Raw genomic sequence first — 22,422 nt, 5'->3', positions numbered from 1 at the left:
TGGATCTATTAGTCTGAACCAGTAGGACATATATATATTTATGTATAAATTTTTAAAAAATGTATTATAGGGAATTGGTTCATATGGTTTTGGAGGCTGAGAAATCTCAGGATCTGCAGTCAGCAAGCTGGAGATCCAGGAAGGCTGATGGTATAGTTCCAATCTGAGTCCAAAAGCCTGACAACCAGGAAAGCCGGTGGTGTAAGTCACAGTCCAACTCCATAGGCAGGAGAAGACCAGTGTCCAGCTCAAAGACAGTCAAGTAGACAGAAAGACTGCCCTCTTACTCCATCTTTTTTTAAAAATTAAAGTATTGTTGATTTATATTATATCAGCTTCAGGTATATATTTTTTAGATTCCACATGTAAGTGCCAACATAGAGTATTTGTCTTTCTCTACCTTATTTCACTTAGCATAATACCCTCCAAGTCCATCTGTGTTGTTGCAAATGGCAAATTTTCATTCTTTATGGCTGAGTAATATTCCATTTTATATATATATATATATATATATATATATATATATATATACACACACACACACACACACACACACACCACATTTTCTTTATCCATTCATCTGTTGATGGACACATTAGTTGCTTCCATATCTTGGCTACTTTAAATAATGCTGCTATGAACATTGGGGTACATATATCTTTTCGAATTAGTGTTTTCATTTTCTTCAGGTATATACCCTGGAGTGGAATTGTTGGATCATATGTTATTTCCATTTTTAGTTTTTTGAGGAACCTCCATACTGTTTTCCATAATGGCTGCAGCAATTTACATTCCCACCAACAGTGTACTAGGGGTCCCTTTTCTCCACATCCTTGCCAACATTTGTTATTTGTGGACTTTTTGATGATAGTCATTCTGACAGGTGTGAGATGATATCTCATTGTGGTTTTGATTTGCATTTCCCTAATGATTAGCACTGTTGAGCATCATGTGCCTGTTGGCCATCTGTGTGTCTTCTTTGGAAAAATGTCTGTTTGGGTCTTCTGTCCATTGGGTTGTTTTTTTACATTGAGTTGTATGAGCTTACTCCACCTTTTTGTTCTATTCAGGCTGTTAATGGATTGGATAAGGCCCAAACCCATTGGGGAAGGCAATCTGCTTTACTCAGTGTACAGATTCAAATATTAATCTCATCCAGAAACACCCTCTCAGGTGTACCAGGAATACTATTTAACCTTCTGTCTGGGCCTTCAGTGGCCAAGTCGACACATAAAATCAACCAGTGTGAAGGATAAATATCAGAAACATAATGTTGAATGAAAAAGGCAAGTTGCAAAAGAATATGTCCCGTTTGATGCAATTAACATTACTTTTTTTTTTTTTTTTTTTTTTTTTTTTTTGCGGTACGCGGGCCTCTCACTGTTGTGGCCTCTCCCGTTGCGGAGCACAGGCTCCGGACGCGCAGGCTCAGCGACCATGGCTCACGGGCCCAGCTGCTCCGCGGCATGTGGGATCTTCCCGGACCGGGGCACGAACCCGTGTCCCCTGCATCGGCAGGCGGACTCTCAACCACTGCATCACCAGGGAAGCCCAACAGTACTTTTTAAACCCAAAAATATATCTAGGGTACTTCTGTAGTAGACATACAGAAACATACAGCAACTGCAGGATGGATAGTGCTTATCTTTATGGAGTGGGGGGGGGGGTGTGGATTTGGTATGAAATTTTATTTCTGGTGCTCTTCAATAAGTTTGGAATAATTCATCATTTTTAAAAACTTTTTAAATGTAAAAACAAGTATGTGGCATTTTCAGGGAACTCTGATCTGTTGCAGTTGGATCAAAGTGGCAGGAGATGAGAATAAGAAGGTTGCTTGGGGCCAGATTGTGAAGAACCTTGACAGTCAGGCCAAAGAGTTAAATTTTAGCTGGTAGGTCATGGGAGCCACAAAGTTTTAAAGCAGTAAGATGAGTCTTCTAAAAGCAGTTGTAGAGAGGGTTTTCCTAGGACTTGGAACGTAACCTAAGAGAGATAAAGAAAATGGCTTTTTTAAAAAGGGGCCTATGAATTGGCATAGGGCAGTACACAGTAGGGTTATCTGTACCACCTTCACCTCAGCCGTCGGCATACAATTCTGTTTTTTCTAGTTCAGCAAGGTCTCTCATAGGGCAGGTCTCACCAAAAAGAGTTCAGCCACAAGCCCTAAGCCTATAAAAGTAGATTTGGGATCTGCTTTCGCTCAACTGACTTCTATGAAAGACTTTTAGGAAACAATATAAAACTTTCTAGCAGCAACATGGCTTTGCTGGTAATAATTTATTATAAGGAATTGTGGCTCATGCAGTTATGGAGGTATTCCTTGTGGCTGGTCTCTTTCCTTCATTGTCCTCTCTCTCCAATAAGGTTCTTAGGACAAGCTATAACCCTGCTACCAAAGCTGATCCTGACTAACACAGGGTGGGGAGAGCTATGGTGTCCCAAGCTTTGCCCATTAGTCCTTCTCTCCTGAGTCTTTGGCCTCTGAATAGTTGAAGAGACCAGCAAAAAGAGAATTCAATCAGCATATATTTCTTTATGTACATGTAAACACATTGAAAATGGTAGAAAAAATACACCAAACTGTTAACACAGGCAATTTCTGAGTAGGGAAATGGGAAGGGGTGTTGGGGTGGGACAGAGTGACAAGGGGCACTTTTATTTATCTGTATTTTAAAATATTTTCCATTGAAAATATATTCACATATTGAGTCCTGACCTTAAGGAGTTATAAACTAGTAGATATGATATAAATGAACACAATTTTTTTTCTTAAACAAAAAGCAAAAAACCTGTTGAAGCAAGTGTGGCAATATGTTCAAAACAGTTAAAACAGGAATAAGTATATGGGTTTTATTTCTAAATTCCCTCAGCTTTTGTATATGTTTGTAACTCAAAAAATATTTTTGTTATAAAAGCTACATATGCTCATGGTAAAAATATGTTAAGTACATGACATCTCCATTCACCCTAATCATTATTAACAGTTTGGTATATAGCCTTCTAGAACCACTTGTCAGATAACCAAATGTATACAAATGTGTTTCTTTTAAAACAAAAATGAGATTATACCATACATATTCTGCTGGTTTTGACTGATAACATTCCATTTTATGGGTATACCGTTATTCATTAACTAATTCTTGAGCTTATTTAAGACTCTTTACTATTAACATAATACTGCAAATAATAACCTTGTACGAAAATATTGTACAGTTGTGTGACTGTTTCTAAGGGCAAGAGTCCTAGCAGTGAAATAACTAGGTAAGAGGGTATAGACGCTTTAAATTTTTGATAGAAAAAGACTATACAAACTTGTATGGCCATTAACGAGAGATTGCCCTGTATTATTTAAGTATTAAAAGTGCTGTGAAAGGGGTGGTTGTTATGGAGTACAAGAGGTCTTAAATATCATGATAGGGAATTTGACCTTGACCCAGTAGCCAGTGGTTCTCATCTCTATAAAAAGCCTAATAGCATTTTTTTTTCTCTTGCATAAGGCATTTAAGGGCATACATTTCCTGACATGATCTTGGGCTGTGTCCTGTAATTTTATATGAAATACTTTGTTTTATTGCTTTAAAGAAGGTAAGAAATTTCAGTTTTGGTCTTTCTCTTTGATTTGAGGGTTGCCCAGGAATATTCCATTTCCACGTAGTTGAGAATATCATTATTTATTTATAATTTTATTGGATGTGATCAGAGCATACAGTCTGTAAAATTCCTGCAATCTGTAAAATTCCTACTTTTAAATTTGTTAAAAAATTGTTTTAAATAGTCAATCAGTGTTTATAAGTGAACTGTAGATATTCACAGAAGATCTATTCTATACTTATTATATATACACACACGTGTGTATAAGGTTTGTTGTTTGTATTTTCCATTTCTTCTCAGTCCTTACTTTATTCTTCTAGTGCTGTTCAGTCTGAACAAAGTAAGATAGACTCTCAACATAATTGTATTTTTAACCTGTTCTCCTGTATTCCTAAGAATTTTTGCTTTAGTTTTTTTCATTGCTTTGTTTGTTGCAAATTTATGATAACCACCCTTCATAATTTATGTCTTTTTATATTACCAGATGATCTCTTTATTCCATTTAGTGTTTGTTAACCTTTCTTAATATTACCATTCTTGCTTTACATTCGTTTGCATTTCTGGTATGTCTTACCCATCTATTTTCAACTTCTCTTTATTAGTGAGTATGTTTATTAGAAACTATATATACTTTGGATTTGCTCTTTTAGCCCAGTCTATTAGATTTTGTCTTTTAATGGGAGAATTCAGTCTGTTGATATTTAGTGTAATAACCGATGAACTTAATTATATTTCTTCATCTTAATTTGACAGCAAATAAGTCTATTCTTCTTTATTAAATATAGTTCATGCTCAGTAAATACTAAACAATTGCTTGAGTTTAGGTTTTAACAAGCTTTTTTGAAATGACAGTAGGTGCTCCAAGTGAAAATGAGGTAGGAAAGGACTGAACCTAGGCAGGGAGTAAGACTGGACGGATATATATTGGCATATTACGTATTATCTACTCTATTAGAGTTCTCCAGAGAATCGGAACCAATACATTAGAGAGAGAATAAGAGTGAGGGCAAGAGAGACTGATTTATTTCAGGGAATTGGCTAACACAGTTGTAGGGACTGGGAGGTCTGAAATTTAGAGCAGGCCGGCAGGCTGAAAATGCAGTGAAGAGTTGTTGCAGTCCAAGATCCACAGGCTGGAAACTCAGGTAGGGGTTCTATGTTACGTTCTTAATGCCGAATTCCTTCTTTGTGAACTCTGTCTTTGCTTTTAAGGCCTCAGCTGATTGGGTGAGGCCCATCCATATTATGGAGGACAACGTGCTTTACTCCAAGTTGGCTGATACGTTAATTACACCTAAAAAATACCTTCAAAGCAACATGCAGACTGATGTTTGATGAAACAACTGGGCACCATAGCCTAGCCAAGTTGAAACAAAATTAACCATCACCTCAACACCATAGCAAAAGCTGACCAAATATGAATGGATTATTTCTAAACCAGGTGGTTACAAATATTTGTAACACTCCCTTTGCTATCCTTAAATGCAATTAACATTTAACTTATCTACTGTACACATAATTTTTAAAAATCACCATAATGTTCTAATAGTAATATAAAGGATATGTTTTAAGAATTTATAATAAAATTATTTCCACATATAAATATTGGGCATAGTTATACTAGCACTCAGATGCTTGCACTTCTGTACATTCACCATGAATACAGTGGCTACAAATGCAGACTGATACTATCGTGTTGTGTCAGAGATTCAAATGCCAGGAACAGACTCTGCCATCAATGGCATGGTTTTTTGAAATGGTGAACAAAAGTTCTAAATAAACTACACTACAATCTCCCCTCCATTTATACAGTAATTGCATGCCTAGAGGATTCAGAGTACACTAAAAACTGTACAAAAAATACTTCATATTTATAGGTAAAAGAGGTTATAGGCTCAGCTAATTATAGATTTTTTCACTTGAATATTTATAGAGACATTTGATAGTTGTGCAGGACTTGGGACAGTATGTTGTGTAAGACTATCCCAGACATTGTGAGAATTCTGGCATCCTTGGCCTCCACCTACCAGACGCCATACCAGACGCCAGAGATGCTTCCCAATCATTGTGACAATCAAAACACTTTCACCTCTGTTGTGTGTGTGGGGTGCCACTTCTGCTGAGAACTACTGTAGTAAATAATAAGAAGCTATCAAAAGTATTTTTTCTCCCCTCAACTTTTTGAGAAATCGGAAAAAAAAAAAAAACAGAAAAACATTAAGAATGCTGTATGCTCTCATATTTCCAATACCCCAAATTAATACCTCTAACATTTTGTCTTACTTCAAATCTTATTTTTAAAAGAAATAAAAAATTAGAGACCTGTGACATTGTGATATAATAAATATATAATTGGTCTTAATCCCAGGTTCTTGGCACAGAGCTTCTAAGACCCTTGGGAATCTCCAGAGTGATATATCTTTTTATTTGCTAATGAGGTTACTCTTGGTGGGCCCCTAGATAGTTTCAGGTTGGGAGCTGGTTGCCAGAGGAACAAGACAAGGCAGATTAGAAGGCTGAAACTTTCAGCCCCACATTCCCGATCTCCTGGGAGGGGAGAGGTGCTGGGGATTGGGTTAATCATTGAATGGCTGATGATTTAATCATGCTTATATAATGGAACCTCCATTAAAACTCTATAAACAGTGAGGTTCAGAGAGCTTCTGGGTGGAACACATAGAGATGCTGATGCAGGGATGGGCCCTATGCATCTCTTCCATTTGGTTGTTCCTGAGTGGTATCCTTTATAATAAACTAGTAATAATAAATAGTTTCTCTGAGTTCAGTCACGTGAGCCATCACAGCAAACCTGAGGAGGAGGTCGTGGGAACGGATCTGTAGCTGTCAGGCAAAGTTTGGGTGACCTGGGCACCCCACTACTTGTGAATGATTGAGCCCTTAACCTGTGGTGTCTGCGCTAACTCCACGTAGCTTAGTGGCAGAACTGAACTGCAGGACATAGTTGGTGTCTGGAGAGTTGGAGAATTGTTTGGTGTGGGAAAAACATATTTGGTGGTAGAAGTGTTGTGAGTAGAGGAAACAGTTTCCATTTAAGACCCCCCCCTGCCCTCTTCCACCTCACCTCATCCCCAATGTAACGACTACTATTGTCCTTTCAATCTATTTTTTATACTTTTATAATCACATATGTATCCATAACAACATAGAATATGAATTTCCCCATGGGTTTGTGATGTATCCTCTATCATATTCAATTTCTCACAGATACACTGATCTGTGTCTGAGTTTATTATTCTGTGCCATTGATCTATTTGTCTGCTCCTGCACTAGTACCACAACATTTAGATTACTATTAGCTTTCTACTATGTCTTGATATCTGGTAACCCCAACCCATCTTCTTTGTTTCTTTTCAAAACTGTCTTAGATACCTGTGCTTTTAAAGATTTTTTTAGAGAAAAAGTGGTGTCTTCTATAGATACTTGGCCCAGCATGGGAGCGTGAAGAGTCAGAGAAACCTTTTAGGAAAAAGAGGATAGAAAGGATGTTCCATTTAGAGAGAAAGAAAGAACAGGCATGGAGACAAGAAACAACGTGCAACCACACAGGTCATTTGATTTTACTAGAACACAAAGGGTGAGGTAGGAACATAAGGTGGGTCAAGACTTAAGGACCTCATACACCATACCAAGGAGTCTGGACTGGACCTTATAGGTCAGGGATTCTTAACCTATTGTCTGTGGTTGAGCTTCAGAGGGGATCCAAAGCAGAATGCCATAATCGAATCTGTTCCAAATAGATGTCTCTGACAGCAATGTGGCAAATACGAGGTCAAGATTGGAACTAAGACCCCTAAAAGGCTCCTGCAAAAGTATAAGCAAGAAATGACAAGGGTAGAACTGACTGAATGGATGTTTAAATGGTAGAAATTAATAAGACAGTTACTTGGTTGGGAGTAGGGTACAGAGAATAGTGTAATGAGACTCCCATAATCCTGACTTAAATGATAGTGAAAATAAGGGGAAAAAAACAAGTAGGTCCGGGAGATATGAAGGAATGCTGTTAGTCGTGGACAAGTTAGAGAGGACTATAGGATTTGAGTGGATATAGCAAGCAACTGGATATATCTGAAGCTCCAAAGGTGAACCTGGAAGATACAAATGTGGAGGTCAGCAGCAGGTGTTAATAGCTGACAGGTACCGGAGTATTAATATGAATTGTCTCATTTAATCTCAGACCAATCTTCTAACTTAGAAACTACCACTTAAGCAAGTTTATGTACTGCAAAGAAGGAAGAGGGTGAGTTAGATAACTAATGGAGCAAGGTCTGGGGTTGAGAAGGGTAAGGCTGGAGGCAGGGCAGCAGTTCGGATGCTCAGCTGTGGGCACAGGCTGGACAGGGAAGCAGTTTAGATCAAAAAGGGGGTGAAAGATTGGAAGGAAAAAAAGGAATCCAAAGATTTGAAGTATTCAAGTTCTCGAATACAGTGAAAATGAGAATATAAGAAAGCTCCTCAAAAAGGACTGATTTTACACTGTTTGAAAGTGGCACTGGGGAGCTGAGAGCATGGTCACTTTACTGTCTGTACAGGCAAATGAGAAAGCAGAGAAGGCAGTGGAGTCCCTGGTTAACACATCAAGAGAGGACGGGAGTAAATGAGTTGAGGATATAGGAATGCTGAGTTTTTAAATCATGGAAGAGGGCCTTCAGGTGAAAGGTTTAGGAATGGGGGACAAAGGTCAGAGCAGTATGTACATGAGAGAGGACAGGTGTCCAAAGGGGTTGATATTTTGGGCGATCACCAAGAATGATGTGAACAAGCAAGCCTCAAAGCTCAAAATGAAATGGTGGTGGGACTTCCCTGGCGGTCTAGTGGTTAAGACTCTGGGCTTCCGCTGCAGGGGGCACGGGTTCAAACTAAGATTCCACATGCCGCGTGGCCAAAAAAAAAAACGATGGCAAGAATATCTCTTCATAGTTGGATTTTACCTTGAATGCATCGTTTTCTTTCAAATCCTCTTCACAACTCTGCAATCAGACCTGCAGGTAGATTCTTGTGCAGTGGCACAGTGAGAAATCAACCCTGATGCTAATACTATACCCACTATGCTTAAGGAGATGGACTGCATTACTGTAGGCTGCCCAAAAGCCCTTCACATTTTAAGAACTATCCGCCTCCATTTTGTGCAATTTTAACAGCTGTTAAACAAGGGCCTCTGCCTCCTTGGCTCAGAAGTGCACATGTGGCCAAGCTGGCCAGAGAACTCCATTACCTGGACACAGTTTAATTGGTCCAGGAATGGTCACTGACCACAAAAGAGCTTTGGTCTTTACAGAGTCTTCTCAGGAGATTTATACAGATGCTGGGACAGTCTTTTCTCTGAGATCAGGAGAGCTGAGATTACTACTCCTAGAACTGTATATCCCCTACTTCATGGGTGCTAAGAGCTCAAGATATGGAAATCCAGTCTGTGACTAGAAAACTGGTAGTCAAGACCCCACCTCTGTAGTCCATACCCTGTTCAAGTAAACAAAAACACCAAGACACAGACATGGCAAAATATTTAATGTCTGTAGGTGTGCCTCACCCTCCCATTCCTGTTACGATTCAATAGCCTCTCCAAACTGACTGTACCAGAAAAAACATGGGCACTTTTTCCCAGCAGAGTTCGAAAACCATTAAGGCCCTGATCCTTTTGACTCAGAAATGATTGCAGGTGAGGTCTTTCCACAACATGCCTCAGGTCTCTCTGCTCAAGGAAAAAAGCCCCCCAGTTCTACGGGACTCCTGAGGTCTTCTGTTCTTCTGCAGCCTGGCGCTGGGAGCTGCGCCGCTGGAAATAGTGGTAGACTCGGACACTGCAGAGGTAGCCCCCGTAAACAGTGAGGAGCATCATGGAGGTGGAGAAGGTCTTGTAGCCAATGTCGGCTAGTTGCTTGGCAGTTGGCATGTTGTCCCCTACAAAGACAGACTAGATTTAGACCCAAGGATAAGGCCTCATCTGCCCAGCCCACTTACCTGTTTAAGACCATTCTATAACTTCTCAGTTTGTCTGCACTCTATTCTGAATGGCCCCTAGACATATGCAGTCTTATACTGGAAGATATTGTTTGGGAAGTCTTAAGATTCAAAAGGGCAAATAAAGTCTGCATACGAGATACAGAAACACAGCTGGAACCAGGTGTATCTGAATGACATTACAGCTAACACCTGACCCTCCATGTTTATGGAAAGACATGACTGGTATGGACCACCCAGAAATGTTCTTAATTGGTATATTACTTTAGGCATACATCAGTTTTTCTGGCTAGTAGGGAATTTATTGAAGTAGCCAGAGATTAAACATTAGCAGTGAATTATTCTCTGTAGGAGGACCGAATGGGAGCCTTGGGCAATATCCAATTTGTTTTCCCATAAAACCATCTTATTTATGGTGCTCAGGTTCCCAGGTTAGTCTTCAAGCATCTGTTTAAGCCATAATATACTTGAAATAGTGCCAACAGTATGTTTATGTTATTTCAGTTAGACATAACCTTCTACAGCATTAATCTTGAATTCCAAACATAAAACCAAGAACCTATCCCAAGGGCTAAAATGAAACTTACTGTGTCCCCAGCAAATTAACTCACATTTGCATGAGATAAATTACTTCCAACTTAACTGTTCCCTGGACATTTCCCTGGACATTCTGAGCCAGGGAACAAGAGAAAGTTTAGAATGGGAATCTCTCATCTTGAACAAAACGTTCCTCAGTTTGGGACTATGAATGTATATTCTCAGTCTCCTCTCTGTTGAGGGAATTAAAATTAAAAGACTGAAGTTAGTGAGAATAACTTCTTTCTTAGAAGTCAAGAATATGAAAGGAGAAAAGTTCCGGTTAGCTGGTTGAGGGGGTCAGGGGTAGGGTGTGACATCTAAGTGCTTCTCAGAGTAAGTCCCATGGGCTGAACACTGCCTTTGAGCCAGTCCCTGAGGGTAGATCCCACACTGAACTGAGGCACAGCTTCCTTGAATCATAATTCCAAGTGACTATTGAAAGTGACATTAAATAAGGTCAGAGGAAGAAAACCAAATGGCACAGGGACAAGATGAGAAAGGGTTGTATTCAGGTTATCTGGGGTTTGAAAGGACCCCAAGCTGTGAGACAGTAAGAAAACACACACGTGCCACGGAGCAACTAAGCCCGTGTGCCACAACTACTGAGCCTGCGCTCTAGAGCCCACGTGCCTAGAGCCCGTGCTCCGCAACAAGAAGCCCTCGCATCACAACGAAGAGTAGCCCCTGCTCACGGCAACTAGAGAAAGCCCGGGTGCAGCAACGAAGAACCCCAATGCAGCCAAAAATAAATAAAATAAATAAATTTATTTAAAAAGAACAAACAAAAAGAACACACATATACACACAGAGCAGGACACTAAGGTAATAAACAAGCTCCCAACAAAGAGACCTGCAGCCTTCAACCTCCCCCTCACTTATTCTTTCTCCTCCTATCCCCCATTACCCTGGCCAGATGCTAACCAGTTATAGGACCACCTCTTCTCAGGGCTGGAGGAAGAAGGACAGGATAGTACATCTTGCCTAGAAGACTGACAGATCTACTGACAGATGAAATTTTTCTAGAACCTCATTTTCCTCACTTGTCTAATCCAACCTGAGATTTCTCCTATTTTCAAATTAACAAAAACTTTTCACAGATCCTGAGCTAAGGCAGGGCAACGGAAAAACAGAAGACAGATGAAGAAGTTATTCTAGAGGTAGAACAAGGCTTATTAACTGAATGGGCTAGGGCAAAGCTGAAAATATCTCCAAGTTAACAACTGAGGAAACTTTATGGAGTGGGATACTGCTAATAGAAGAAAGAAGAAACAGGTGTGTGTCACTGTGTGTGTAGGGGGATGGTGGTGTCAATAAGCATCAGTCAAGAAGATCATGAACTGGACATGTTAAAGTTAAGATGCTCAATAAAGGGACTTGCCTGGTGGCGCAGTGGTTAAGAATCCGCCTGCCAATGCAGGGGACACGGGTTCCATCCCTGGTCCGGGAAGATCCCACATGTCGCAGAGCAACTAAGCCCGTGCGCCACAACTACTGAGCCTGCGCTCTAGAGCCCGCGAGCCACCACCACTGAGCCCCACGCGCCTAGAGCCCGTGCTCCGCAACAAGAGAAGCCACCGCAATGAGAAGCCCGCATACTGCAACGAAGAGAAGCCCCCGCTCTCTGCAACAAGAGAAAGCCCACGCGCAGCAACGAAGACCGAACGCAGCCCCCCTCCAAAAAAAACAAGAAAGATGCTCAATACAATATTCATGTGATGATGTCTGTCAGGCACATGGATATGCAAATTTGGAACAAATCCTAGGAGAGAGGCTAGGCTACGGATACATATGGAAGTAACAAGTGTCACTGAAACAGATGATAAAACCCAAGAGAAAGAGGCCAAGGGAACGCCAGTTTGAAGAAAGAAAACAATTACGGAAAGAAAACAGGAAATTCCAGAAACATCTGGGATGCATTTTCATTTAACTACAACAGTGGTTGAAAATCACTGCTGTATCAAGTCACTACCACTGACAGAGGTATGCTGTATCTTTGGGTGTACTGGGCCAGAATAAAAATTGGGAAACACTACTGTAAAGTGCCATGAAAACTGGTCAGATGGGATCACTGGATGGGAACAGGTGACCAGATCACAGGTAAACCTAGGACAGAAGTCAATTTAGTGCACTAAATTGGAACAGGCATTAAGTAAAAAGCATGGATTCTTAGCCAGAGCCCCAGCAGGCCCCATGAACCCCGTCCCGCGAGGTTCACGTGTCTGTGCATTTTTTCTAGGACGCAGAAAAACATTATTAGAAGGATCATAACTCCCTCTCACCCCAAAGATAAGAATTGATATTCTTGTGATTTGCTGGTTAAGCGAACAGGAGTGATAAGGCAGCAGCCTGAAAAGGTAACAAGGTCAAGTAAATTCTAGTTTTGTTTTGCTTATTGATAAGGAGATATGACTATGTTTTAGAGGAGAAGAAACGTGGCTAAACTGAGGATAAAAGTGAGGTGGATGGGATGGAACAAAATCTAGGATGGCCCAGGAAAAGATGAAATTAGAAGCCCAGGTAGAAGGATTAACCTTGGAAATGAAGAAAACTTTTGAGGTTAGCAGGAGAACATTCTCATCTGAGGGACATCCATTTTCTCAATAAAGCTCAAGGCTGGGTCTTTTATGGGGTTAGACTGAAGGTTTCAGAAAAACAGGAAAAAGAAAACAAGAACCATAATGGAAATGACATAGGGGTGCAATCTGCAAAAACCTTTTCAGATCGTGGCTCTTTTCTCTTTTTCTGCCCCCTAAACATGGGAGGACCTCAAGGCTCAGGTCTCTCCTCTGGAAAACTCATTTCCTCAAATGGATCCACCCACCTCAGCTTAGATTTACTCACTTATCTGTCTACCTTTTACTCGTGCTATAAAGGCTGCAGAGAATATGGCTTGTGTCTCAAAGGAGCTTATGGTCTGATGGGGATAAGCTATGCACCCAAAATTCTGTTAGACGAAGTGGAAGACGCCGGTGACCAGAAGAGAAGAGGCGTTTTGAGAGTTCAAAGACAAGGTGGAGGCTCAAGGAAAGTCAGCAGAAAGGTGGGGACGGGGGTGTGGGGGTTGGGCAGCTGTCGTTTTAGAAGGGTGGGCAGGATTTACACCGGTATAGAAGAGGGAGGGGGAGAGCATTCCAGGAATTGAAAGCAGCAAAGGAGCGGATCCAGTTAATCGATAAGCAGGAAGGGTGCCCGGGAAAGCTGCATTTCAGGGCGCAGCGGACTGCAAGACAAGGAAGGGTCAGAGCTACTGGAGTCAGAGCGTGGAGGGCCGAGATGCGCGGTGGCAGTCACGGTGTGACAGGAACCTACAGCCGCAAGGAGCTAGCTGGGCTGGAAGCGGCTCAGATCGCGGCACAGGGTACGCGGCAACCTCAAGGGCGCCGAAGCCCGAAGACTGGGCGTGGGAGGATGCGGAAAGCAAAGGCCGGCCCGAGCGGGCGCGCCTCTGCGGACAGGCGGCCCAGGCTCGGGCCTGGCAGACGCCGTACCTGGATGCTGCCGCTCCCTCCCTTCCGACCGAGGCCTCCTGCCTGCGCGACCTCCTAGCTCAGCCGGAAGCAGCACCCGGGTCCAGAAGAGTGAGGGTACCGCCCAGGGACAACCCTGAACGCTGAGGCGCTATTGGTGCGGAACGCCACCCTTTCTCGCACCCCCACGCTCCGCTAAAGCTCTAGGATTGCGCTCCCGACGCGAGGTACTGCCCCTCGCGCCAGACGCAGCATAACCCCGCCCACCGAGACGAGAGCCCGCGCCGGCTGCAGCTCCGACTGGTTGCTGCCTTTGAACATCCGGCTTCCGGGTCAGCCGCCCTTACTACGCATCCTCAGACGAGCCTTCCTCTCGGAGAGGCCCGTTGGTTTCTGGGGGTTGTAGTCATTCTCCGTTGAGAAAGGGTCTTTGGCGACCCAAACTCTGGAACGGGAACTTTTAGGATACTCAGTCACCACAGAAGAGAGCCGGCCAATCCCCAGCCTGCGGCGCGGTGACGTCTCCGGTAGCTGGGTAGGTTCTCTCGGAGTCCGCCCTCTGGAGGGGGCTGCGCGGCCCCTACAGCCTGGAGCTGCCCTCTTACCCTGGGCAGGCCTTCAGCCGAGCTCAGGAACCCGACCCGCCCTGCGAGGCTTGGACCGCCGAGGATTGCGGCAGGTTTGGCCATGGCCACGGAGTAGGCGCGAGGGTCGAACCTCCGTAATGTTTCTGTCCCGTATGTGACCTCCCCGCTTGCAGGCGGCTTGATAAAGCCCCAAAGAAGCGCCGGGAAGGGGTTGGGAGGGGGTGCCATTTGGGGGAAGGGGGACTGCGTGGGCACCCCTGCAAGGGGCTGGGAGTGGCTGGAATGATCGACGAAGGATTTCTTTTCCTTTTTTCGTTTTTCCTCCGGCATGAGTGAAAACATGTACATGCATACGCCCTACCACATGCACTTAAGCGCCCTTCCCTAATTTGTTTATGCAAAAACCACGCTTTATTAGGTAGACAAGTAAGCCTTGTTCGAAAGCCTCAGATTCAGTTAATTGTGGAGTGAGCAAAAGTAGGCAAAGGGGGGCTTCCCTGGTGGCGCAGTCGTTGAGAGTCCGCCTGCCGATGCAGGGGACACGGGTTCGTGCCCCGGTCCTGGAGGATCCCACATGCCGCGGAGCGGCTGGGCCCGTGAGCCATGGCCGCTAAGCCTGCGCGTCCGGAGCCTGTGCTCCGCAACGGGAGAGGCCACAACAGTGAGACGCCCGCGTACAGCAAAAAAAAAAAAAAAAGTAGGCAAAGGTTTTTGACTATCTAAGAGGGTCGCAGCTGCAGCCTAGGGAAGGGAGCTGTCTTTCTGCCCCGACTTTGACCTCCTGGGGAAGCAGCTCCTGAGCCCAGCCAGATCTGGGGTGACTGTGCCCCTCACTCTCGCTGCCTGATCCAGGCAGCTCCGCCCTTCACTGGTAAGACTGACTTCTCAGGGGCTAGGGGCTGAGAGGAGCCTGCCTCCCTGGTTTGTCCAGGAGTAAGGGAGGGTTAACATAATGCTGGCCAGAGCCACAGCATGCCAGATGCTGCCACACAGGAAGCTGAGACCCTCTGCTGGATGTGACAGGAGCCCTCGGCCTCTATTTATAGCCAGGGGTCCAAGCTGCTGACCGGTGACATTCTCCGGCTGCCATTCCATCCTGGAGCAAGGCCACTGCAAAGCACACTCCTCTCCCTCCTCCCCTTCCTGTTCTTCCCTCACCCCAGCTGGTACGGAGGCTTGAATTTTTTTCCTCCTCCACGAGTTTCCCAGCTCCTGAGGTGCTGAAGTAGTCAATACCTCATGAGAAGGCCTTCAGGTGACAAAGGAGAGCCGGCCTTGGAATTCAGACCACAGAGATGAGGACCTGCTCATCCTCCCTTACCCACTCTCTGGCTCCCTGGCCTGCAGATACAGGAACCGGTTAGCTGCCCTGGCTGCTCTGGGGGTAGCTGAGAACTAGGGACAGGGTTTAGGAGGTAAGGGGTGGATCCAAGATGTCCTGGGGAGATAGCAGCAGGAGGGACCCAGCTGACACCTCCCCCCACTAGAGCTCCTGAGAAGGGAGGCAGGGCAATTACAAAGGTCACAGGGAGTAGAGTGATCTGAGCCTGCTGTGAAGAGGTGTAGCTCTGTCAGCAGATTAAGTTCTGCTCCCCAGAGAGGGTGCTGGCAGGGAGGGTGAGAGAGCCTTGGAAAGGTCACACATGGTGGGGTGGAGCTGGCAAAGAACTAGGAACTGGGAAGTCCCAGGAGAGAATGACAAGCCCCATGGCCAGAGATGCCAGCGTGGCAGCAACTCTGGTGCCAGGCAGCCTGGGGGAGGGGGAAGGGGATGACCAGAGGTTTCTGAGGAAACCTCAGAAGAAGCTGAGGTTTCTAGGAGAAGCTAGAAGGGGGTTGTATTTTGCGAACAAACAGAGATCCATTGATGCCATGTGGGGCCTGGCAGAGGTCTACATCAGCCCAAAAGCCCAGACCCCTCCCTGCAGCCCTCGCCTCATCCCTCTTGCAGCTGAGGTACTTCTTTAGCCATTAACTGGGCTTGAGGACAGCAGTCCTGGTCTGTGTGAGGCCTCTTTGCCTTGCCTCCCTCCCCTCCCCTCCTCCCCCCACATACTCAAAGCAGGCAGCACTGGGGCTGATTCTACCCCTCCCAGAGGACAGGGAGAAAGCCCCACATATGGAGAGGGACTAGGCAACTCCACTTCTGGTGCGATGAGGTGGCAGGAGGCTGCGGGCTGCTTGTGCTTCAAGATCTCCAGGCAGGTGGCCGGGCCCACAGGCACCTGTCCTCCAGTGAAAAGCTGAGAAGACGCTACTGTGTGGGGAGTCCCAGAGATCGTGGTGGCCAGGCACCCCAAGCTTCTGCCTGTCTCCGCTGGGGTAAAGAGGCTGCCTGGCCTGGGCCCCAGCCCTGCTCACAGATGTTCTGGATGATTCTGCAGGCAGCGAATGAATTCACCTACTGGCTGGTTCTCGTAGCATACCTTGTACACAGCCATGAACAGAGGGAACCTAGAATGGGGAAGGACAGAACCAGCTGGGCCTCCAGGCAAATCCCCTAACCCTCCACTCCCTACTCTCCCGCCTTGGAGCTCAGGCGGACTCTGGCTCTCAATTTCCCATCGCTGAGAATGTGTATTTCCTAGCCCCGGGGTTTAGGGTCAGGTTTCTATTGCCCTGCTCCCTATGGTATTGAACCCTGGCATGAACTTTTTGTTCCAATTAGGCAAGCCTCAGTAACATCAGCTGTAAAACAGGGTCAATATAACAAAGTAGTGAAGAAGTGATTATGAATTATGTGAAGGTGCTCAATAAATGCCAGTTTCCTTCTTCCCAGCCTGTTGCCCAGGCCGCTCCCTTTACCAGGAGGCTTTACCCTGACCAGCCGCGAGCCGATCTTCTGAGCCTGTTTCGTACTCTCTTGCTCTAGGATTCTTTCCCAGATCAACCAAGTTCTGCTCTGATCAGCCCATCACCCCTGCTGTCTTGTGCTCCCTGAAAAGGAGCACCTTGAAGCAGAGACTTTCCTTTTCCTCACACCTCAGCACCCAGGACAGGATTCACGGAACAAAAGGGTTGGCCTTGGGGGAGCAGCTTAGACTGAGGGTGATGGACAAAGAGGCAGAACAGTCAGAGGAGCTTATTCCTGTCCACCCCTATAGCAGAGGACAAGGAGGAAAGGACAGAGAGCGGCCACGCAGAGGGGTCCAAGCAATGTGGTATAAAGAGCACTAGACTGGAAAGAATTCAAAGACAACGAACGAGCTGGGGGACAGCGGGCATACCAGACCCTGGCCAAGCTCTAGGCTCTGTCTGCCCACTTCACAGACTGAGGAGGGTTCAGGAAGATGATGAATGGGGAGAGCACTTCTGTCAGTGGTTCCCTCCATCAGTGGGGCTGGGGCAGACGCTTACTTGTCCAGCAGGCCCTTGCGCTGGAGGATGCCGTGTAGCTCCCGGGCTGTCTGGGGCCCCTGCAGCTTCTGCCCATTCAGCATCTCTTTCTCCAGCTGCTCAATGGACTGTGAAGAAAACAGGACAGGCAAATGGAAATGGGAGAGGAGGGTTGTCAGTGTGAGACAGAGAGTCTGGGACTCTGGGAGGAGGTAGGTCTTAAGAGGAAAGAAAGGCTGGGAATGTTCCCAACAATCTTAATGTCTGTGTTCAAGAGATGCCTCGAGCCACGTTCCTCTCCCTGAACACCTACAGGGGCCCACCCTCCATTCTTCATTCTCCCCAGGGCCCACCTTTCCTGTGCGGGCGAAGGCCTCGGCCACCTTGCGGTTCCGCCCTCCGTAGCAGGTAGTGATGAGATCAGCAACACCGCAGCTCTCCAAGAAGGTGGCAGGGGACACAGGGCCACTGCAGAAGAGCTTGGTGAAAGCGATCATCTCCATGAGCCCCAGTCGGATCACGGCCGCCTTGGTGTTGTCGCCAAAGCCCAGCCCATCACAGAAGCCAGCCCCCACGGCCACTATATTCTTTGAAGAGTGAAGTCACGGGTGAGAAAGGATCCCCTCCCGCAGGCCCCACTTGGGGCCTTCGGCACCTGCCTCATGCCCCTCCCATCAGCCATGACACGCTCACTGAATAAGTGAAGGAAGGTGGGTGGGCTCCTCAACTATTTTCACCTCTTGGTTTTCCCACTTGCTGCACTCCCTTCTTTTAGCCTGGGCTTGTGCTTTCCGGCTCCCCAGCCCTGCCCTATACTTCATCCTTGAGGACTTTTCCTGAAAACCAGTCTTCTACCTCGCCCTCCCAACCACGGCTATTTTGTTCTATGCCCCCGATATCCATCCATAGGTCTGTCCAGGATCCAGAGTTCTGGCCATCAATCCGTCTGGGTGTCCTGGACGTCTTATCTCCCATTAGCCTGAGTGCTCCCCCTGGGCATCTCCTCTTCCCCCCTGGACCAACCTTTGGAGCCAGGGACAGGGATGTCCCACAAGGGGCTATGGGGGAAAGGAAGAAGGAAGCCCAATGTCTGATGGTAAGTAATCGGCAGACCTGAGCGAGCCTGGCCTTGCTTCTGCCCTTCTTCCCATGTGTATGAGACTTGGTGGGGAAGGGCAGGGTGTGCCTGGAGTCCCAGCAACCTTGTACAGCTAAGCCAGGCCCTCTTTCAGGGCCTTCTCCCCACCCCATAGCTGCCTCTGAAGCCCTCTCACCTTTAAGGCCCCACAGAGCTCTACTGTGTCCACCTCTTGCACCACCGTGATGCGGAAATTGGGTGTCTGCATCAGCTCTTTCAGAAGCTGTCCCTGGGCCAGGTCCTTGCAGCCTAAAGTAGGGAGGGGATAAGGCTTTAAGAAGGGACTCTTGACTCTTCTTCCCACAACTGCCCTAAGCAGGACCTACAGCTGTTGCCGTAGGGGTGCCCCAACTCCCCTCACCTTTGATGCTGGGATCTTCTTCCTTCACCTGCCTTATGGGGAGAAGATGGCTAAGTGGGTGGGGAATATAGCCTGGGGAGGCGATGTAACTGGAGTTGCATTATCTATGTGGGTGGTGGGGTCTCACCAATGGTTGTCTCACAGAACTTCTCATCAGCCACCTCGCTGGCAATGTTGGCCCCCATCAGCACGCTCATGGGGATGCCAAGGCGCTCCCCAATCACTTCAGAGATGAGCTTCAGCCCGTTGGGGCCCTCGTCTACCCCCTGGGCACAGGATGGAGCTCAGGCCAGGTGCCTTTTATCCCCAACTGAGGGCTTCCCACCTAGAAATCCTGCCCATTGCAAATTCACTGTTCATCAATGTCCCTCCCCAAAGGTCCTCCCCTATTCCAGTGCAGCCAAAGCTAGCTGTGAGGAGAGCAGATAACATGTGAAAACGAATCCATCTGAAAACTCTCCTTCCACAACCTACTTCTCCAAGGTAATGTATCCCCGCCACATCCCTAAACAGCCCACTCCTGAGTACCCCCAACCAACTTCCATCCCAGCCACTGCTCCAAACCAGCTTCCCTTCTCAACTCCTCAAACAAGCCGACTTCTTGTATCCCCTAGGCATCCCTTGTACACCTCCTAAACTCCCCAAGACATCTGCCTCCAAACTCATCTCTTATCTACTCCCCAACCAACCTCCCCTTCCCAGTGGCCCCCCGCATCTGTTTCTCAAGCTTCCCCAAAGCCAGCTCCTCTCTTCAGAAAACTCCTGGCCTACTTCTGCTCTTTTCTGTTTGTCGCACTTCACCCACCCTGAGCCCCACAGCAGTTAGCTGCATCCCCATCCACAGGAGGGTGTCCCTGGCACCTTAATAAGAGATATGCCAATGGTGTCTGCCTTCAGGTGGCCCTTGAGCTGATCACAGATCTTGCCGATGAACTGATGGGGTACCACGAAGATCAGGATGTCAGCATCCACTGCAGCCTGGACCACATCTGGGACAGCCACCTGTGGGGGTGACCAGTGTTCATGGGCCTGACGGACTGCTTCTAGCCCCTGTGGAGCCCCATGCAGGAGATCTAGGAGACAGGGTGAGGCTGGTGGGGAAGAAGGAGGGCAGTTTGGGGGTTGAATCTGGAAGGGCTGAACCTGGAGGAACAAGACACTTCTATTCCTTCCACCTAGCCATCATTCCCTCTAGGTTCCAGCTGTCCTGGGTTCTTGAGGACTCCTGGAAACCTCCTCTCAGCACTCTCCTAGCCCTTGGCTGTGGGATAGTGAGGGAGGCCAAAGGAGGTCTGGGCTTGGCAAGAGGAAAAGGCCAAGTATGATTTCATCACCCTGCTCCTTAGGGCTCCCAACTGGGAAGGGAGAGCCCCAGTCTTCCTGCTGTCTTTCCTGCTCCCCCTTTCCAGGTGGGGAGTAAGCCACATGGATCTGACCAAAGACCTTAAGTCCAAGGAGCAGTCTCCACATCTACTAATAACCCAGTGAATGAGTAACAGGGTTAGAGCCCGAGGCAGGCACTACCCAGACTCCAAGTCTGGGGGCCAGAGAACCTGTCTTTGGTTGCCACAGAGACCAACTTCCTCATCCTCTCCCCGTCCCTCTCCTGCCTGGAAGCCCACGGGGTGGGGTGGAGATGCAGGGGGATGCATTCAGGTTCTCCCCAGTCCCAGGAAGTGCTCAGGGGAGCAGTTTGGGGGCTGTGCCCAGGGACGCCCTGTGCCTGGAGTAGCCCTCCTGAGATGCTTCTCAAGTACAGGTGGCACGTGAAGTGGCCCCCTCCCAGCAGGAAGCACCCCCTCCACTTCCCTCTCCCTTCTTATGGGGCATTGGGGCTCACCACATTGGGGGGCAACTTGTGCCCTGGCAGGTATTTGACATTCTCATGCTGTGTGTTGATGACCTCTGTCAGCTTTCTGCCCCCGACGTCTTCCTCAAACACCCACATGGTCACCCGTGGGTCAAAGCGTGCCAGCTGGGCTGCGTTGCCACCCACAATCTTGGCGATGGCTGAGCCCCTGGCAGGAGGGGGAGCACAGAAAGTGGAGGAGCGGGGGCGTGAGAGAGGAACAGTGGCGGGAGGGGACAGTGCTCCCCCTCAGGATGTCACAGAAGCCACTGGATTATTTACCTGCCACCTTCCTTGTCACCCCCTCCCCGTGACGCTGCGTCTCTCCTGACCTAGCAGTAGAAAGGAGACTCAGTTTCCTTTCCCTCACACTTTGCTGCTGGAGAAGGGGGCCAGCCTCTTGATCTCCCCCCCACCCCCTAACCCAGGCAGCCTTTCAGGCAGGGAGCACTCTGGAGGCTCCCTTCCCGTGGCGAACAGGTGCTGCTGCCGAGACGCAAGGGCCAGGAGCGGTCTGGGCATTGTCTGTCCTGCCGGGGTAGGCAGAGAAGACAGCAACAGGGGTGGGCCAGGAGCTGGAGGCATTTCCTCCCCACCGACTGTCTCCTGCCCACCAAACCTCCCTCCCTAACCTCCTGTATACTTGAGGGAGCCTCCCCCTCCCCCCCACCCCCCCCCCCCCCCAGTACTCCTTGACAGAGCCGCTTACCAGTTACCAGAGCCTACAATGCACACTTTCTTGCCGGCCATGGTGCCGCTTCGCTGTCTGGGCCACCAGCTGGGTGCCACTCTCCCCAGCTCCTCTGCCGGCTGGGAGCATATAACTCCAACACACGTGGGTGCCGCCAAGCCCCGCCCTCCAGGGGAGGGGAGGCGGGCGCCCAGGGAGACAGAGTCTGGCAGGGCCAGGGAAAGGGAAGAAAAGGGTAGAGACAGGTGGGGAACAGGAATGGGGCCGAGACCAGGCCTGCTTTTCCTCTTAGGTTTGCCCGCTGACGGTGCTGGCACGCTGCTTCCCTCGGCCCCAGCCCAGGTCCTCAACCCCTCCCTCTCCGCAATGGTTTCATTTTAAGTTCTGCCAAGACCGGGCCCAGATAAGGAGCGAGTGCCCGGTCCCCCCCGACTCCCGTCCCCTAGCACTGGAATAAATTGTATTCAGTCCCAGCAGCAGATCCAGGCATGCCTTCTTTTCCAAGGTAGGAACCGCCCCACTTGTCCCCCCCAGGACCCGGAAAGCTGCTCTATGGGTTCATCCTCTGGCGATGACGGGTCACGTGTTGCCCCACTGCAGGGCTGTGGGTGAGTGAGGTGGGTGGGTGTGGCCCCTTTAAATAAGAGCACATAAGAGGTAAGGACCTGCTCTGGGGGCAACCCAGCCCAAGGATAAGACCCCAAGGGCCCAAGAAACAAAGCACACCAGTGGGCCTCTCCTCACCTGAATGTTTCCCAGGAAGGGGGGCAGGAAAGCCCAAAGTTGGAGGCTCTGATGCCAAGTGGCCCACAGGTGTTTTGCAGACTCTGGGCTTGAGGAGGAG

The 22,422-nt window shown here is 47.6% G+C and overlaps 2 protein-coding genes and 1 long non-coding RNA gene across 4 annotated transcripts; 1 reads left to right on the top strand and 2 right to left on the bottom strand.

Annotated features, from left to right (window-relative positions):
• Positions 1–9,085: 9,085 nt before the first annotated feature.
• On the bottom strand, positions 9,086–13,872 carry COX14 (cytochrome c oxidase assembly factor COX14). The gene is made up of 2 exons (XM_060024750.1): positions 13,638–13,872; positions 9,086–9,510 (listed from the first exon to the last, which is right to left on the bottom strand). Exon 2 carries the CDS (start codon positions 9,500–9,502, stop codon positions 9,329–9,331), a length of 174 nt encoding a protein of 57 aa, XP_059880733.1. The 5' UTR covers positions 9,503–9,510; positions 13,638–13,872; the 3' UTR covers positions 9,086–9,328.
• Positions 13,873–16,015: 2,143 nt separating this feature from the next.
• Positions 16,016–21,702, bottom strand: GPD1 (glycerol-3-phosphate dehydrogenase 1). 2 transcript variants are annotated; one of them, XM_060024748.1, is made up of 8 exons: positions 21,597–21,702; positions 20,879–21,056; positions 19,900–20,040; positions 19,166–19,304; positions 18,814–18,926; positions 17,893–18,126; positions 17,561–17,667; positions 16,016–16,657 (listed from the first exon to the last, which is right to left on the bottom strand). In XM_060024748.1, the coding sequence occupies exons 1-8, from the start codon at positions 21,635–21,637 to the stop codon at positions 16,561–16,563; spliced, it is 1,050 nt and encodes a 349-aa protein (XP_059880731.1). In that variant the 5' UTR covers positions 21,638–21,702; the 3' UTR covers positions 16,016–16,560. The 2 variants fall into 2 exon arrangements, with proteins under 2 accessions (XP_059880731.1, XP_059880732.1); XM_060024749.1 differs by having other exon boundaries at positions 17,893–18,018.
• Positions 18,010–19,888, top strand: LOC132433673 (uncharacterized). Its single transcript, XR_009521192.1, has 3 exons — positions 18,010–18,147; positions 18,449–18,635; positions 19,417–19,888. It is a non-coding gene; the product is annotated as an uncharacterized lncRNA (long non-coding RNA).
• Positions 21,703–22,422: the final 720 nt, after the last annotated feature.

Source organism: Delphinus delphis, chromosome 11 (genome assembly GCF_949987515.2).
Source record: "Delphinus delphis chromosome 11, mDelDel1.2, whole genome shotgun sequence".
Classification (NCBI taxonomy): Eukaryota; Metazoa; Chordata; class Mammalia; order Artiodactyla; family Delphinidae; genus Delphinus; species Delphinus delphis.
The sequence above is the reverse complement of the archived record's forward strand: the minus strand, read 5'-3'. Positions and strand labels throughout refer to the sequence as shown.

Bases quoted from the DNA above. Each gene is read 5' to 3' on its own strand.
- COX14 (XM_060024750.1), bottom strand. From the start codon at position 9,502: ATGCCAACTGCCAAGCAACTAGCCGACATTGGCTACAAGACCTTCTCC.
- GPD1 (XM_060024748.1), bottom strand. From the start codon at position 21,637: ATGGCCGGCAAGAAAGTGTGCATTGTAGGCTCTGGTAACTG. The intron at 21,057-21,596 runs GTAAGCGGCTCT...CCCTCCTGCCAG, and splicing joins ATTGTAGGCTCTGGTAACTG to GGGCTCAGCCATCGCCAAGA. The intron at 17,668-17,892 runs GTGGGCCCTGGG...TTTTCTTCACAG, and splicing joins CCTTCGCCCGCACAGGAAAG to TCCATTGAGCAGCTGGAGAA.